Source organism: Ursus arctos, unplaced genomic scaffold, assembly GCF_023065955.2.
Source record: "Ursus arctos isolate Adak ecotype North America unplaced genomic scaffold, UrsArc2.0 scaffold_6, whole genome shotgun sequence".
Classification (NCBI taxonomy): Eukaryota; Metazoa; Chordata; class Mammalia; order Carnivora; family Ursidae; genus Ursus; species Ursus arctos.
The window spans coordinates 8,135,856-8,153,070 of NW_026623078.1; the positions used below are offsets into that span (position 1 = coordinate 8,135,856).

At 38.7% G+C, this 17,215-nt stretch overlaps 1 protein-coding gene across 4 annotated transcripts in view; it reads right to left on the minus strand.

The window, feature by feature from the left end:
* PRKDC (protein kinase, DNA-activated, catalytic subunit) overlaps positions 1-17,215 on the minus strand; it is a 225,093-nt gene that overhangs the window by 158,983 nt on the left and 48,895 nt on the right. For all 4 annotated transcript variants that reach the window (XM_026516499.4, XM_026516500.4, XM_044390365.3 and 1 more), the window contains 6 exons: positions 12,942-13,036; positions 11,713-11,812; positions 10,444-10,577; positions 5,284-5,538; positions 1,245-1,468; positions 314-525 (listed from right to left, as the gene is read on the minus strand). In XM_026516499.4, the coding sequence (XP_026372284.1) occupies positions 314-525; positions 1,245-1,468; positions 5,284-5,538; positions 10,444-10,577; positions 11,713-11,812; positions 12,942-13,036 (1,020 nt within the window). The remainder of the gene's footprint in view (positions 1-313; positions 526-1,244; positions 1,469-5,283; positions 5,539-10,443; positions 10,578-11,712; positions 11,813-12,941; positions 13,037-17,215) is intronic.

Here is a 17,215-nt window from a genome sequence, read left to right on the forward strand (position 1 = left end):
AATGTGTTTACTGACTACTTGACACTCAAATTCATTACACGACCCTGGAAAGCAAACACAGGTTAACAATGAACATGGGGCCCAAGTGCTAATCCAGTGGTGGAGATCAACACAGGGCTAAGCCACATCTGAGGCTTGCCATAAGTACCATAAGGTACAGGGAAAGCATGTGTTAAATAGATAATTTTCAAGCAACTGATGAGATCCTTCACTTTAGGAAATGGGGCTATAGCAGAAACATGCAGCTGCCAGAGTACATTGCAACCTTAAATTCCAACACAACACTGATCCCAAGCATGATCTGAATGCCCACCTCTGTGATGTTATTTTTTCCTTGAGGTACATCTCTAGGGTGTCTTTGTATGGGGACTTCTTTAGTGCTTTCATCAGGTTTACACAAACATCAGGAAGATTATTCATAATTAGGACATCACCAATATTGAAACCTATGCTCGAGGGCTCACACAGGGTTTTCACGAAGAGTTTCATAAAGTTTTTGTTGTTACATAAATTCTTCTCGAGGAGCTGTAAAAAATGATTTGAATAAAAACACATCCATTAGTCAGCACTTAGATTTTCACTACTGTAAGGTCCGTGAAGCCAGGAATTTTTGCCTGGCTAGGGCAGGGGTTGGCAAACTTTCCCTGTAAAGGGTTAGAAAATAATTATTTTAGGCTTTGGGGGCCCTATGGTCTCTGCTGCAACTGTTGAACTAACTGCCATTATAATGTGAAAGCAGCCACGGACAATACATGGACAAATGGGCTTGGATGAGTTCCAATGAAACCTTCTTTACAAAAGCAGGCAGCAGGTGGGATTTGGCCTGTGGACCATAGTTTTGTGGCCCCTGGTTTAGAAAGCTGTTGTATCTGCAGACAGGGCCTGGCATATAGTAGATATTTAGTATGTATTAAATGGGTAGACCAACTGGACTTTGTTTATGTAATAAGCCTCACAGATACATTTACAAGGATTTGTTAATGAGTGTTTCCTAAGGCAAATGTTTGATCGATCATAGCATAAAATGCAATATCCAATAAAATATCTAGAAAAGCTATTTTGTATTTTATTCACACAATAAGAATCTGAAGTACATGCAAGGTTTTATTACTTTCAAGAACACATAACTCCTACACCAATGGAAAGTTCTAAGAAAGCCAAAACCACTTTTAATAGGTACTGGAAAATATTCTTCCAGTGCCAAGTGCTGACCTCACACTAACAGAGCACCAGGAGTAACCTACCTTCCAGCCTTCTGGGAAGGTGCTGAGCAGTGTTGTGGTAAATTCCATAATCCGGACCACAATCGTGCATTTGCTGTAATTATATCTTTCCCTCTCCTGTGGACTGGGTCTATGACCTGTTGCCCCAGTGCCAAAGCACTTTTCTGCTGCCGTTATATCATGCATAGCAATGTTTTCTAAAAAGAAAGCCACTGCTTTCCAAAGTGAAGACTGTGTTTCAGTACCTAAAAAAAAATTATACTCAATTATTAACATATGCTTCCTTCTAACCCCACTATGATTAATGTAAAACACCTTCAGTATAGGCATGATATACTCTTAGTCAAAATTCACACAGAAAAAGCTTTTTATTTTTTTAAAAAGATTTTATTTATTTATTTGACAGAGAGAGACAGCGAGAGAGGAAACACAAGCAAGGGGAGTGGGAGAGGGAGAAGCAGGCTTTCCGCCAAGTGGGGAGCCTGACACAGGGCTCGATCCCAGGACCCTGGGATCATGACCTGAGCCAAAGGCAGACGCTTAACAGCTAAGCCACCCAGGTGCCCCCAGAAAAAGCTTTTAAAAAGCACACCAATTTCTGTCAAATGTTAAAAAAGCTCATATGCTTTGATCCAGCATTGAAATTTTATCCTAATGAAATAAAGGCAGAATTATAAAGTTGTGTTTGTATGGATGTTCATTTTAGCATTGTTTTTAATAATGAAAAAACAGAAACAACTGAAATGTCCTTCAAAGGGACAACAGAGAAACAAATTCTGGCAGCGGTCTTTTTATGGAAAAAATTGCATCAACTCCCAAATGGACCTGTACATAAATCTCACATGTCTAAAAACACGAAGGTGCTGGTTCTCCTGGCCCTCAACTCTACTTCTCTCACAATTAGCCCAGTCTTGCTTATGGAAGAAAGACAAAGCAACTTTCTCCTCTCCTCAGTCTTACTGTAGCTTTATACCAGTGTGTAAAGACCTCCCAAAGGGACAATCTTTAAAAATGGTGTACACGTTGAAAGAGTAAAGTAATAACTGAATAAGAAATGCTTTTATAGAGGTGCTTGGGTGGCTCAGTTGGTTAAGTGTCTGCCTTCAGCTCAGGTCATCATCCCAGAGTCCTGGGATCGAGCCCCAAGGCTGTCTGCTCAGCAAGGAGTCTGCTTCTCCTCCTCCCTCTGCTCCTCCTCCCATTCGTGCTAATAAATAAATAAAATTCTAAAAAAAAAAAAAAAAAAAAAAAACTGAAAAAAAAAAGGAATGCTTTTATAAGTCTGAGGGTTTCTAATTCTTTGTTTTCATAAAATTTAAGTTCATCAAACTGCCAACTTGACAGATCATTAAAAATAATTTTGATGACAGATCATTATGTATTCAAAGAAATGAGGGAAAATATATTAGGAATTTCATTTTCAAACACCAAATATCCTTGAATCCAATAGACCAGGGACTGTATGACACATTCCAATTACGGATATGCTAAATGTGGGAAAAAATGAGCATTTTAGCATTATTCAAAGATGGCATTTGTTTATGTGAACAAGTTTTTTTTTGGTAAAATCTATACAAAACAAAAATAGAATTCTAACCATATAATTTTACTTTTTATATGTAATAATTATTCTTCAAAATTTTTATTATGCTTTTATCATTATAGTGGTAATAAACATAAAGTGCCCTAATAGCAAATGCAATGATAATGCAACACAGAAGAAACCTATAACATGTAGACCATTCTGTTGCAAATACATAGAGTTATGAGTAACAACATAAGCATAAAAACACAGAATACTTAGGATAAAAAAATGTGAAGGGTATGGAATGGTAAGAGTAATTTAGGAACTATGCAAAATTTCCAGTAAAGAAACTGTTAAAGCTGTTAGGCTCCACTGAATACATTTTTTAAGCAATGCTAACAGTTTTATGTTAAAATGCCAACATCTATGACACACCAGAAATTACGACTGAAAAGCAACGAGGAATTTTTTGTCAAGTTTGAAAGAAGGTCCACTGTTTTTAATGTTCTCCACTCCTCACAAGATAAATGAATAAAACCGTTTGAAGACTGCTTAATTGTGACACATTCGCCTACTTTACTAATATGTGGTCATTTAAATTAGCTTGAGGTATATTTACTGACATAAAAAATATCTAATATGTTAAGTTTTCTGTTTAAAAGTTAAGTTTTTTTAAAAAAATCAAATTACAGTAAAGCATGCAATAATCTAAGTTAAAAATTAAAATTAAAATATATATTATATACATAGAAAAAGTTTAGAAAAGTAAACACTAAACTGTCTTAGTGTTTGTCACTAGGTAATGCAATTAGGGGAGAGGGTTTTACATATTTCCTATGCTTTTTTCCTGGTTGAGATTTTCATAATGATATATGAGATCTCTTAAAACAACAAATTTAAGGTATTATTTGAAAGTGAACAGCTATACTATTGCTGTTTTTAAAGTTTCAGAACTTATCTGACCTATCCTTCTGAGAATCCCATACTAGAATCATGCAGAATCCCTGCTAGAAAGAGTCAAATCTCAAAATAGCATAAAATTTGTTTTCCTGAACCCCAGCGTGTATACACACACACATTACACACTCCCCACCACGTCTGGCTCCAACTTCCTCAAGCCAAAAGGAAGACAAGACATTCTTTCTCCCAAATTCCCAAAATACAGACTTCACCTCTGATAAAATCAGAGACTGGTAGTTCCTTTAGTCAGCCACCACCAGAACTGAAAATCATTCTAGAACATGTTCTGAGTGGTAAATTGGACGTTCAGCCCATGAGAGGATTTAGGTGAAACCCCTGAAGACTAAAATAGTCTGCTCAGAGAACCTCTCAGCTATGATCTGCTCCAGACACTCTATTCTCGGAGAGACACACCTCCCAGGAGCCATCTCCCGCCTTCCGAGGTCCCATTTAGGTCACTAGAAGGATGGAGCCTGCCATCTCCTTCTTCCCAGCACTGGCTAAGGAGCACACAGAACACTCCACCCTGTAGTCTATCCTCTGTAAGCAACACTATTATCATCATACTACAATAAAAACACTAAGGAATAGGAAAATGTAAGTAGCATGTAAAGACATGCTACTCAAAAACCACAGAATAAGATCAAAGAGCCTCATGTCAGGAAGAACTCATTTATTTCATAACCATTTTTTAAAGGATGTACTTATTTATTTGAGAGAGGAAGAGAGAGATAGCATGAGCAGGAGGAGCAGAGAATGTGAAGCGGACTCAGTGCTGAGCATGGAGCCCAACGTGGGGCTCCACCTCATGACCTTGAGATGAGACCTGAACCAAAACCAAGAGTCAGCTGCTTAACCGACTGCACCATCCAAGTGCCCCCATAAACTTTTTTTTAAGATTTTATTGTTTCAGTAATCTCTATGCCCAATGTGGGGCTCAAACTTACATCCCTAAGATCAAGAACTGCATGCTCCAATGCTTGGGTAACTCAGTCAGTTAAGCTTCTGACTCTTGATTTCATTTGGCTCAGGTCATGAAATCGAGCCCTACATCTGGCTCCACACTGAGCATGGAGCCTACTTAAGATTCTTTCTCTCCCTCTCTGCCTCTCTGCTCCCTCTCTGCCCCTCTCTCTCACTCTCTCTCGGCCTCTCTACCCCTTCCCACCCCACTTGCACGCTCTCTCTCTAAAAGAAAAAAGAAAAAAAAAACTTGTATGCTCTATCAACTGAGCCAGCCAAGCACCCAGGAAGAACTCTTTTAATCTGCTATATGCAAATGAAAACCTCAAAAGGTTATTTGATAAAAGGGTCATCAAGAACCTGTAAACAGGGCACGAAAATATAGACTTTGGGCAGGTTTCTGTAGCCTCGGTGCTGTCATGTAACCAGACCTCTGCCTTCACTGTGAGCTTCAAGAATGCAAGGACTAAATTAATGCTCCCTGCTATCACTTTTGTTTCTGTGATTCTGAGACAGTGGTGCCTGTCTAGTTAAACACCCCACTGCTCTTTTGCCCAGAATGACTCCAGGTAGAACTGGACCACAGTAACGTGGGGTGTAGGTTTTACCTACCCAGGACCTCAGATGCCTCAAGGGTTTTCTCTTCAATGAATGTGTTGTAGCACTCTAGAGCCGCCAGAAGCATGTCCATCCACTGCAGGGCAGCTCTCAGGCTGAATGGCCCTTGCAGATGGAAGAGGGTAGGCTGAGCAAGGATGCCTGATGGCCGATCACAATCTCCTCCTCCCCCCTCAAATATGTTTATGAGAAAGGAAGTATTTTTGTTCTTGAGAATATCTTTCAGCCATAAAGAAGGGGATGGGTTGCCTTAAAAAAGAAACAAGATTAAAACACACATTAAATAACTTTCACATAACTAATATTAATCTAATCATGGTACCTAATCAAAAATAGCATCCCCCAATAATAAAAAAGAATTAAAAGTCTGATATGTTAAACATAATCAGACCAGAACAAGACAGGCAATATCACAGTATTTCAAATATCGTTTCCATAAAAGTCCCATATAAAATACATACCAGAGCAGTACAATTTCAGAATAAGGGATAATCTTTTCTCTTTTTTTAAACTATAGCAATCACAACTTATTTCACTGTAATTACTGCCAAGAAGGTACTTCCACCAAAGCCACTCTCTTCAGTTAAACATTATAAAAATGGTTGGATACGATTTGAACAGCTATAAACATCATATCCTTTCCCTTGCCTTTTTTCTTGAAAACTGTTATCCCTTTAATTCAGGAGTAATTTTTTTTAATTTTTTAATTATGTTAGTCACCATATAGTACATCATTAGTTTTTGATGTAGTGTTCCATGATTCATTGTTTGCGTATAACACCCAGTGCTCCATGCAATACGTGCCCTCCTTAATACCCTTCACTGGGCCAACCCATCCTCCTACCCACCCCCCCAAATCCCTCAGTTTGTTTCCGGGAGTCTAGAGTCTCTCATGGTTCGTCTCTCTCTCTGACTCCCCCCCCCTTCATTTTTCCCTTCCTTCTCCTAATCTCCTCCATGCTATTCCTTATGTTCCACAAATAAGTGAAACCGTATAACTGTCTTTCTCTACTTGACCTATTTCACTTAGCATAATCTCTTCCAGTTCCATCCATGTTGATGCAAATGGTGGGTAATCATCCTTTCTGATAACTGAGTAATATTCCATTGTATATATGGACCACATCTTCTTAATCCAGTCATCTGTTGAAGGGCATCTCGGCTCCTTCCACGATTTAGCTATTGTGGACAATGCTGCTATGAACATTGGGGTGTATATGGCCCTTCTCTTCACTACGTCTGTATCTATGGGGTAAACACCCAGTAGTGCAACTGCTGGGTCACAGGGTAATTTAAAGGATAAACACAAAAAGAGCACAATGACTCTCAAATTCCTATCCTACTTCCCAGGTGTATGGACCTGGCCTCTCTTGTCTCCCGGTTTCCTCATCTGTAAATGAGAATCCTAAAACTATCTACCTCTGGGCTTCCTACGAAGAGTAAATGAATTAAGTAGTTAATATTTGAAAAAATGCTTAGAATAGCATCTATCACTCAGTTAAGCACAGTTTTTATTAAATAAAAGAGCTGAATTATCTGTTTTATCTTCATTTTTTTAAAAGATTTTATTTATTGGGGTGCCCAGGTGGCGCAGTCGTTAAGCGTCTGCCTTCGGCTCAGGGCGTGATCCCGGCGTTATGGGATCGAGCCCCGCATCAGGTTCCTCAGCTATGAGCCTGCTTCTTCCTCTCCCACTCCCCCTGCTTGTGTTCCCTCTCTCACTGGCTGTCTCTCTCTGTCAAATAAATAAGTAAATAAAATCTTAAAAAAAAAAAAAGATTTTATTTGACGGGGGGGGAGGGCAAACACACAAGCAGGGGGAGGAGCAAAGGGAGAGGGAGAAGCAGACTCACCGCTGAACAGGGAGCCTGACGCGGAGCTCAATCCCAGGACCCTGGGATCATGACCAAGCCAAAGGCAGATGCTCAACCAACTGAGCCACCCAGGAGCCTCAAATTATTTGCTTTTTAAAAGACATTTTTCTCCTTTAGATATTAATCATTTTCCAAACTAAAGAAAAAACATTAAACTGTATTTTGTATGCTCTGAAATCAGTGACTCTCTAAAGGTCAAATCATCCTGATTCTAATGAAGTTAGAGAAGACTGCGAAACACTAATGTATTTCTGATGTAGTAGTAAGAAGAAATAGTTTTCCTCTTGTGTTAAAATATATCTATCATCACTGTATAAGTAAAAGATTTAATATCATGTTCTCAGGGTTGTTTTAGAGAGGACTATTAAACATTCCATTATTTTCACTAAATATTGAAAAAGAAAATAAAATGATGAGTAAAAATAATATTTAAGTTCTATATCAAATGCTAGTTAAGAGTCATAGAAGAGAAAGCACAGAAAGGAGAGAGAGAGACAGGTATAGAAAAAGAAGAGGATAAGGGAACATGCGGACCAAAAGACAGCCTGGGAAAGCATAATTTAGATTGCTGGGAACCTTCCCAGATCCCTGCCTCCTTCTCACTCTCCTCCTCTGAACTATGGCTGCTGTCACCCTGGCTTTCTGTCCAACATGAGTCTTAGCAGTCAGAAGCCCCTGACACATGTCATAGGGACATGCCTGTACTTGTCATTGTGGCCCACTGATTTGGGTGTTGCCCAGCACCCCTGACAACAGTGTACTCTTTCAGGACACAGGACTTCTGATCTAAAGGGACACCTAGGGGCGCCTGGGTAGCGCAGTCGTTAAAGCGTCTGTCTTCGGCTCAGGGCGTGATCCCGGCGTGCCTGGATCGAGTCCCACATCAGGCTCCTCCGCTATGAGCCTGCTTCTTCCTCTCCCACTCCCCCTGCTGTGCTCCCTCTCTCGCTGGCTGTCTCTCTGTCACATAAATAAATAAAATCTTTAAAAAAAAAAAAATAAAGGGACACCTAACATTGTCCCATAAAAACCACTAGGAGTGGGGCACCTGGGTGGCTCAGTTGGTTAAGCGTCCAACCCTTGATTTTGGCACAGGTCATGATCTCAGGGTTGTGTGATCAACTGAGCCCCGTGCTGGGCTCTGCACTGGGTATAGAGCCTGCTTGAAATTCTCTCTCCCTCCACCCCTCCCAACCCCTCTTTAAAAAACAAAACAAAACAAAAAGCACTGAGTGCAGCATTGTTTACAACCAAGATATAAAAGGAGCCCAACTGTCCATCGACTAATGAGTAGATAAGGAAGATGTGGTATAAATATTATTCAGCCATAAAAAAGAATGAAATCTTGTCATTTGCAATGACAAGCATGGAGTTAGAGAGCATTATGCTAGGCAAGTAAGACAGTCAGAAAAAGACAAACACCGTATGATTTCACTCATAGGTGGAATTTAAGAAACAAAACAAATGAACAGGGGCACCTGGGTGGCTGAGTCAGTTAAACATCTGCTTTCAGCTCAGATTATGATCCTGGGGTCCTGGAATTGAGCCCCATGTTGGGCTCCCTGCTCAGTGGGCTCTGCTTCTCCCTCTGTCCCTCCCCTGAGTGTGCTTGATATCATGAGCACCAGGTAATATATAGAATTCCTGAATTATTATATTGTATACTGAAACTAATATGACACTGTATGTTAACTAACTGGAATTAAAATAAAAACTTAAGAAAAAAAACACCGGGGGGAAAACATAGCAGAGAGAAAGGTGGATGCAACATTGGAGGGCACAGAGAAGCATAAGTGAAGGAATGTTCATTCGTTTTATACAAAGTGTACGTTGGCAGCAGGACAAGGTTCACCTGCTACTTGGCATCCTTTGTGTAACAGAAACAATTCTGAAATAATTCTTATTTCATTGAAAATATGTGAGGCCTCTATTGTGGGCAACTGAGAGGAAAAACAGAAATGTCTAGGATCAGTCAAGCTCACATCACTAGAAATTATGCGGGGTACAGGAGAGTCAAAGATCCAACCGGAAGGGAGGAAAGGTCTGCCAACTAGTAGTTCCACCCATACAACATCTGGGCCAAAGTTTCATTTAAAAATAAGGAAAACATGCCCCACCCCTCCACCCCATTCAGTCTTTATGGACTTTACAGGAGTGTTGTGAGAATGACAACGTATAAGACTAACTTTGCTAACTAAAAGCAATAAGCAAATATAAAATATTAGTGGTGTTTCTTAAACAATTCTCTACATTATCTCTACATCCAAATATACATTACCACTATATATATAAAATTATAGTAGACAAATAAATACAAATCTTTATATACCAAAGAATATATATAGTACTAATACAACTGCAATATATGCTATATAAATCTATAGTGTATAACATCATAATACATTTCATTGTATAACAAAATATAGACTCTTCTAAGTTTTAGAATTATATCAAGTAATCGTCCCCTCCTCTTCCATGAGGAAAAAGCCCCAAAGTGGTACTCCACCCTATTTTCTAAAAAGAACTGGCTCTTCCTCATGATTTGTAGTGTACCATGACCTTTCTTATCCAGACACCATAGAGTATCTTGGTTCTGGACTCTTGCACAGTGCATTCCATAGGGGGAAGCCAGGGCCTGGGTCTGTTCTGAGGCATTTTCCCCACACCTACACTTCCAAACCTCGGTCTGGACTTAGTGGAGAAAACAGAACAATACATTTATTCCTACTAAAAAATTTAGTAACTATTTCAAGTCTGTAAGTATAATTTAATGAATTAGTGCAATAATTATTAAAATACATAGGTTCATTGCTTTCCTTTAATATCACAAGATCATTTAGATTGAGCAGTTTAGCAATTTATTAATCACATGGTGAAATAAAACAACTGCATTATTTCACTATTAACTGAATATCACATTAACAAATGCACAGTTATCCAAGCCTTCATTTCCGTTAAACAAAATAAAAAAGCAAAAATGTAGAACAAAAAAGACAGTGAGAAATTCTAAATTTACTTCCTCTACATCACTTGACATCAAAATAGAATTTTTTCTTTCCTTCTATGAATCTTTGAGAAATGTACACCCCGTAGTTTATTTATCCTTTGTCATACAAATGATCTGTAATGATTACTGAACATACTTATCTTTTTATTAGGAATATATTACTTGTTACATTCATCTAAATAATGGAAAGGTTACATTTTAAATAAATACGCATCTCTTTTACTACTAGTAAGAGCAAAACCCATAATTTATAGGACATAAAGATCACAATACCTGGCAATAAAGGAACAAATTTATAAAAGAGTTCTATGGATTTGTGTCGACATTCTGTTTGGGGCCTCCCACAATGGGCTACCAGCCACTGGACCACATCCATTAAACACAATGACGCTGCAGGTGGAAATCCTCTAAATGGAGATAACACACTATATTTAATACATGTCCCAACATTTAGCATTTAGTTGATCCGAGAGTCTAGAAATCATTAACTCAATTTTGCCTAATACATGTAGAAACTTCATCAAAAGGCATTCAATTTATTTTTAATATATTATCACTAGTATACCATCGAAATGTCACAGGTTAAATAGGTCCTAAATGCTGCTTACCTTCATTTTTTTTTAATTGAGGGAAAATTAAAAAGCATTTCTTAAAACAACAGCACCACTGTTTTCATGTTTCCTTTTCAATGTACCTTAAAACAAAGGGGGATTTGAAACCTAAAGTAGTGTTTCTCAAATTGTGGTCCCTCACCCAGCTGCATCAATATTATCTGTAAACCTGGCAGAAAATGTAAATTCTTGGCCCCACTCCAGACCTACTGAAAGATTCTGGGGGCAAGACCCAGCAACCTGTGTTTTAACAAGACCTCCAGGTAACTCCGATAGATGTTTCAGTTTGACAATCAATGATCTAGAGAGGTCAAAAGTTAACAACAGGATCTGAAGGAAGCAATTTTAAAACAACAGAGAAAATATTAATATCCAATCTACATGTGCCAATGCTTCTGCAGAGTGGTAGCAGCCAGCAGACCCCCCCCCCCGACACCCTGCACAGATCTGGAGGGACTGATGCATAGCATACCCCATCCTTTTGGAGAATGAGACCTTACTAGGATGGAATTAACAGCGAAGACTGGATACCACTGGTTAGTAAGCCAGCCTTGGCTTTGGGTAGCTTCATTTCATAATTCTATAATTCCATCATGGTTAAAATGCTACTATGTCAATACTTCAGTTTTTATATTTCAAATTTACTCCATAATAGTTCATACATTTTCTGGTCAAATAATTCCACACCAAATATGTATTCAAAATTAGTGCAGATAAAATGAATGTCTGTTACAAATTTGTACCTTAAACCAAATATTTTCAAACATAAAGCTTTTTAGTGTCCAAGAAATGGACTCCTATTTCCACTCATTCCTTGTTTAGGAAATTAATTCTTTATGCTTCCACACATTCCTTCCAAATTCTTTTTTACTAACTGAGAATTAGTTTCATGTTGGAAAAAAAAAATTAAAAAGGAAGCAATATCACCTACCGTGGCCTACGTCGCTTTTTTACTTTGTTTAAAGATACGTGCTTCTTTTCAATGATACGCCTTAGGTGATCAATGGCATCACAACATTGTTGAATTGTACCTGTTCTCAAGCATAAAAATATATTTCCAAAGGAGATATATAGCTGATTATTGTTAATAAAACAGCACTATAAGTTTATTGACCTAGTTTTTTAACTAAAAGGGTAATTTTACAATAGAGTTAATATTGTTTCATCCCCCAGAAAACAAATTTTAAATAAAGGATTTACATTGTCCCAAAATAAAAACAAAACCCACATTCAAGATTGCAGGATAGTACAGTGCACATGCACAAACACACTTACAGCAATACTGCACCTAATGAGAAACTGCTTCACCAGCCCGCAGCCAGTCAAAGCACAGCCTCACATAATGCATCTGAGGTGGAAGAGACTCTATGGGTATTCCAAAACTCACATACCTGTCCAGATCCTATTTACCTCAATTTAAATCTATTGTTTAAGGGGTATAAATTCCTTGACCTCCCCTTCTTCTTATGTAGGTTAAGCCATATGCTAGCTTAATAATATAGCCACTATAGGAGAACCATTAGTAAAACCATCCACAGACATCTCGGGTTATTTAGGAAAGGAGCCTTACAGAACTTAATTTGAGTTCTGTAACCAAGAAAAGTTTTCTTTCTATGCTTTGAAAATATGGCAGTAATTTTTAAGAGTTAAGTTTCACTTGTTGAGAAAATTCACCTATATAAGCTGTCAAGATAAACAAAGCAATTTTAAGCTCTTTGATGACAAGAGCTAACTTTTAAGCATTTTTACCCATAGTAGGCTATCAACATGAAGGATAATAGAGCTCAACCTGTGTCTTGAAAAAACAAACAAAATAAAATCTGGGTAAATGAAAGAGCAGTTCTGCCGCACAGCTATGTGACCTAGACCAGTCGCTTACGTTCTCTGGGTAAGACGTCTAGGAAGATTTCAGCCCAGAAATTCCAGGATGTTCACAATACCTGCTGGACAGAACTTAATTGTAAAGACTGCGATTTATTACTCTCTTAGCTACTTTAAGTCTATCCTTCACACTTATTACCCTAAATGGGAGACGGGAGAAAAGAAAACACCACCTTATGAGAGAAATACTTGAGGCTTAACCCCTGAGTGGAAAAGCTCTTATAGATTTGTCAGGCAAACAGAACTGGTGTGCAAACGAAAACCTCAGAAAAGACCCACCTAAGGATTTCTCATCTGCGTGTGCTAACGCCAGACTTTCCAGGTATGTAACCAACGCTTCAAACACAAACTCTTCTACCAGAGATTCTTCTTCCCTGTAAAATAAAGAATACTGAAACTCACCTAGGAAAATAGTAAAGCAGGAGTGACAAGGGAAAAAAGTAATGTTATCCAAGAATACATAAATTAAATTTATTTTTTTTTAAAATGACTCAAATGTTTTGAAACATAAAGCAACCTAAAATACTTCCCAAAGAAGAAAACTTCCTCAAGAGCAGACCAAAAACTACATAAACCAAAAGAGGCAACGCTGGCTTTTTCTCCGCACACAAGTACCATTCCATCTGTAGAACTGCTCATAGCACATAACCTCAGAACCACTGTTCTGACCACACTTCCACATACCTCATTAAAATTAATAGAAAAAAAGTCTCATATCATATCCGCATTCTTTAAAAATAAAAGAATTTCAAGAGCTCTCACCCTATCCAAAAGTAAGTCAACACCAATAATAAACGCTAAGCCTTTTACAAGCACATCAGGCACATGAAAGTAATTAATTCAATCAACAATGTCTGTGGACCATCTTCTTTTATAGAGTAAGCTCATGGGTGGGTAAAGGGCAGAGGGCAGATCTCTCCCTCGAAAATCTGCTCCTTACTAACACAGCCCGGTAAATGAGTAAGTAGAAGAAAAGTACAAGTTGGAATTTCTACTTGTGATGAAGTCCTGGGTCACTGCACGGCCCACTGGGAAGGAGCATGTTCCTGGAACAAACAGAACTGGAGTGAGGTGCTGGAGGATGGAGAGCATTTAGAACATTACAAACTGGTGTTTGGTTTGGCAGAAATACTGCCCTAGTTTCTTTTTTTTCTTTTTTTTAAGGTTGAATCCTAGGAGGGGCAAGGCCTGTCAGAGTTCCACAAGCTCCATATTCCCCTAGTGTCACACACCCCAGTCTGACACTGAAAATAAAGGACATTACCGATAAATGTGTGGTATGGGCAAAGACAGGGAGGCAAGATGAAGAACTCTAGAGAGAGCAAGCAAACGGCAAAGCTAGAAGAAAAGGTTCACTTGGAAGAGCAGTTTGTGATGAGACTGGAAAAGTTGGAGGAAGGGGTCTTAAAAGGCCCAGGCTGAGTATAACAGTATTTAGCTTAGGTATCAACACCAACTAAAGTAGGTAAGTAGAGAAATGACATGACAGAATGATGCCCTAGAATGGTGTTTCCAAAGAATGATGTACAAAACAGTTCATTAGCATGCAGAAAGGAAACAACAGAACTTGTATTTATATTATTCAACACGCGAGATCTCAAAAAATTTATCACTCAATGCACCTTTTCTCAAAAAGCCAATTCAAATGTGATCCAACAAATCAGTATCCAAAAAGGAAGACAAGAGAGGAAAAGGAAACAAAAGATGAAACACAGGAAAGTAAAGGGGACATCCAAGGGGAGAGGCAAGGAGATCCAGACATGATAGGTGAGCAGGGACCCAAGGAAGAGACTTGTAACAGCTATCTCCACCGAAACACCACAGTATGGATTTTTCAACCTATACATAAGATGGCCCAAATTCCTCTCTTAATCTGGCCTCCCACGATCGGTAAAGTTCTTCTCCTGTCCATGTTCAAACTGGATCAGCTGACAGTGCTCATTTATAAGAGAATTTTGCTTTGACATGCTCCTGCCACATGGGGTGAACCAATGGAAACTGAGATACAGAATTTAAAGGGCAGTCCAGGGGCGCCTGGGTGGCACAGCAGTTAAGCAAGCATCTGCCTTCGGCTCAGGGCGTGATCCTGGCGTTCTGGGATCGAGCCCCACGTCAGACTCCTCTGCTATGAGCCTGCTTCTTCCTCTCCCACTCCCCCTGCTTGTGTTCCCTCTCTCGCTGGCTGTCTCTATCTCTGTCTAATAAATAAATTTTAAAAAATCTTTAAAAAAATAAATAAATAAATAAAAGGCAATCCATACTCTCAGACGGTATTTCTCCCAGATGTCAGTTGTGGTCTACTTCACACCACTCTGGAGAGTTCTGCTTCCCAAAACTAACATGAACCTTGTCACTAATTCCTTGGAATAGGCTCCTGTAATCTTTCATGGAAGCTGAAACCAGCCTCCACTGAACAGAATATCCCAGGATACTTTACCTAACAGTGAAAACACTGACCTTTACAGCTTTCCAAAATGCAAAAGTATATCATTTAGGGTACATACAAACAAAATGAAACAAAAAAGACAAACAAGGGAATAAGTAACATAAAGGAAGAATGATTAGTTCAGAGCAGAGGAAGGTCTATTAATACTCTATTTCTTAACCTAGGTGGTGAGTATACAAAAACTTGTTTTATTACTATTCAGTACACTCTACAGTTTTTTTTAACCTGAGGCACACTTGACATATAACATTATATTACTTCCAGGAGTACAAGATAATGACTCTGTATTTGTATACATTACAATATCATCAACACAATAAGTCTCGTTAACATCGATCACCATACAGTTACAAAATTTTTTCCTTGTAATATGAACTTTTAAAATCAACTGTCCTAGCAAATTTTAAATATGCAATACAGTATTATTAACTATGGTCACCATACTCTACGTTATGGGCACATCTCAGAGATATTACGAGTTTGGTCCAGGTAACCAAAATAAAGCAATTATCTCAACAAAGGGAGTAGAATGAATTTTTTGGTTTCCCAGGGCATATAAAAGCTGTGTTTACACTGTACTGTATATTAAGTGCACAACAGTATTATGTCTAAAAAAATGTATATTCCTTAATTAAAAATACTTTATTGCTAAAAAATGCTAACCATCTTCTGAGCTTTCAGCAAGTCATAATCATTTTGCTGATGGAGGGTCTTGCCTCGATGTTGATGGCTGGTGTTGACCGATTAGGATCGTGGCTGCTCAAGGTTGGGTGGCTGTGACAATTTCTTCAGATAAGACAACAGAGAAGTTTGCTGCATATATCAATTCTTCCTTTCAGACCCAATTTCTCTACAGCATGTGATGCTACTTGGTAGCATTTCACCCACAGCAGAATCTGTTTCAAAACTGAAATCCTCTCAAACCCCACCACTGCTTTACCAACTAAGTTTATACAGTATACTAAATCCTCTACTGTCATTTCAACAATCTTCACAGCATCTTCACCAGGAGTAGAGTCCATCTCAAAGAACCACTTTCTTTGCTCATCCCGAAGAAGCAAGTCCTCATCCATTAAAGTTTTGTCATGAGATTGCAGTAATTCAGTCATACCTGCAGGCTTCACTTCTGATTCTGGCTCTCTTGCTCTTTTTACCCCATCTGTAGTTACTCCCTCCACTGAAGTCTTAAACCCCTCAAAGTCATCCATGAGGGTTAGAATCAACTTCTTCCAAACCCCTGTGAATGCTGATGTCTTGACCTCTTCCCATGAATCATGAACGTTCTTAATGGTGTTTAGAATGGTGAATCCTTTCCAGATTTTCAATTTACTTTGCCCGGATTCATCAGCGGAATCACTCTCGATGGCATCTATAGCCTTACGAAATATATATCTTGACTTGAAAGTCAAATTACTCTTTGATCCATTAACTGCAGAATAGGTACTGTGTTAGCAGGCATGAAAACAAATAATCTCATGGTATCTCTCCATCAGAGCTTTTGGGTGACCAGGTGCATTGTCACTGAGCAGTAATATCTTGAAAGGAATCTTTGTTTCTGAGCAGTTCTCCACAGTGGGCTTAAAATATTCAGTAAACCAGGTTGTAAACAGATGTGCTATCATCCAGGCTTTGTTGTTCCATTTAGAGAGCACAGGCAGAGTAAATTTAGCATAATTCTGAAGGGCCCTAGGATTTTCAGAATAGTAAATCAGTACTGGCTCTTAGTCACCAGCTACATTAGCCTCTAACAGGAGAGTCCGCCTGTCCTTTGAAGCTTTGAAGCAAGGCACTGACTTCTCCTCTCTAGCTATAAAAGTACTAGATGGATTTTTCTTCTAGTAGAAGGCTGTTTCACCTACTGAAAATCTGTTGCTTAGTGTAGGCACCTTCATTAATTATCTGAGCTGGATCTTCCAGATAACTTGCTGCAGCTTCTACATCAGCACTTGCTGCTTCATCTTGCACTTGAATGTTAGGAAGACGGTTTCCTTCCTGAAACCTCATGGATCCTCTGCTTCAGACTTTTCTTCTGCAGCTTCCTTACCTCTCTCACTGCATAGAACTGAAGAGAGTTAGGGCCTTGATCTGAATTAGGCTTTGGCTTAAG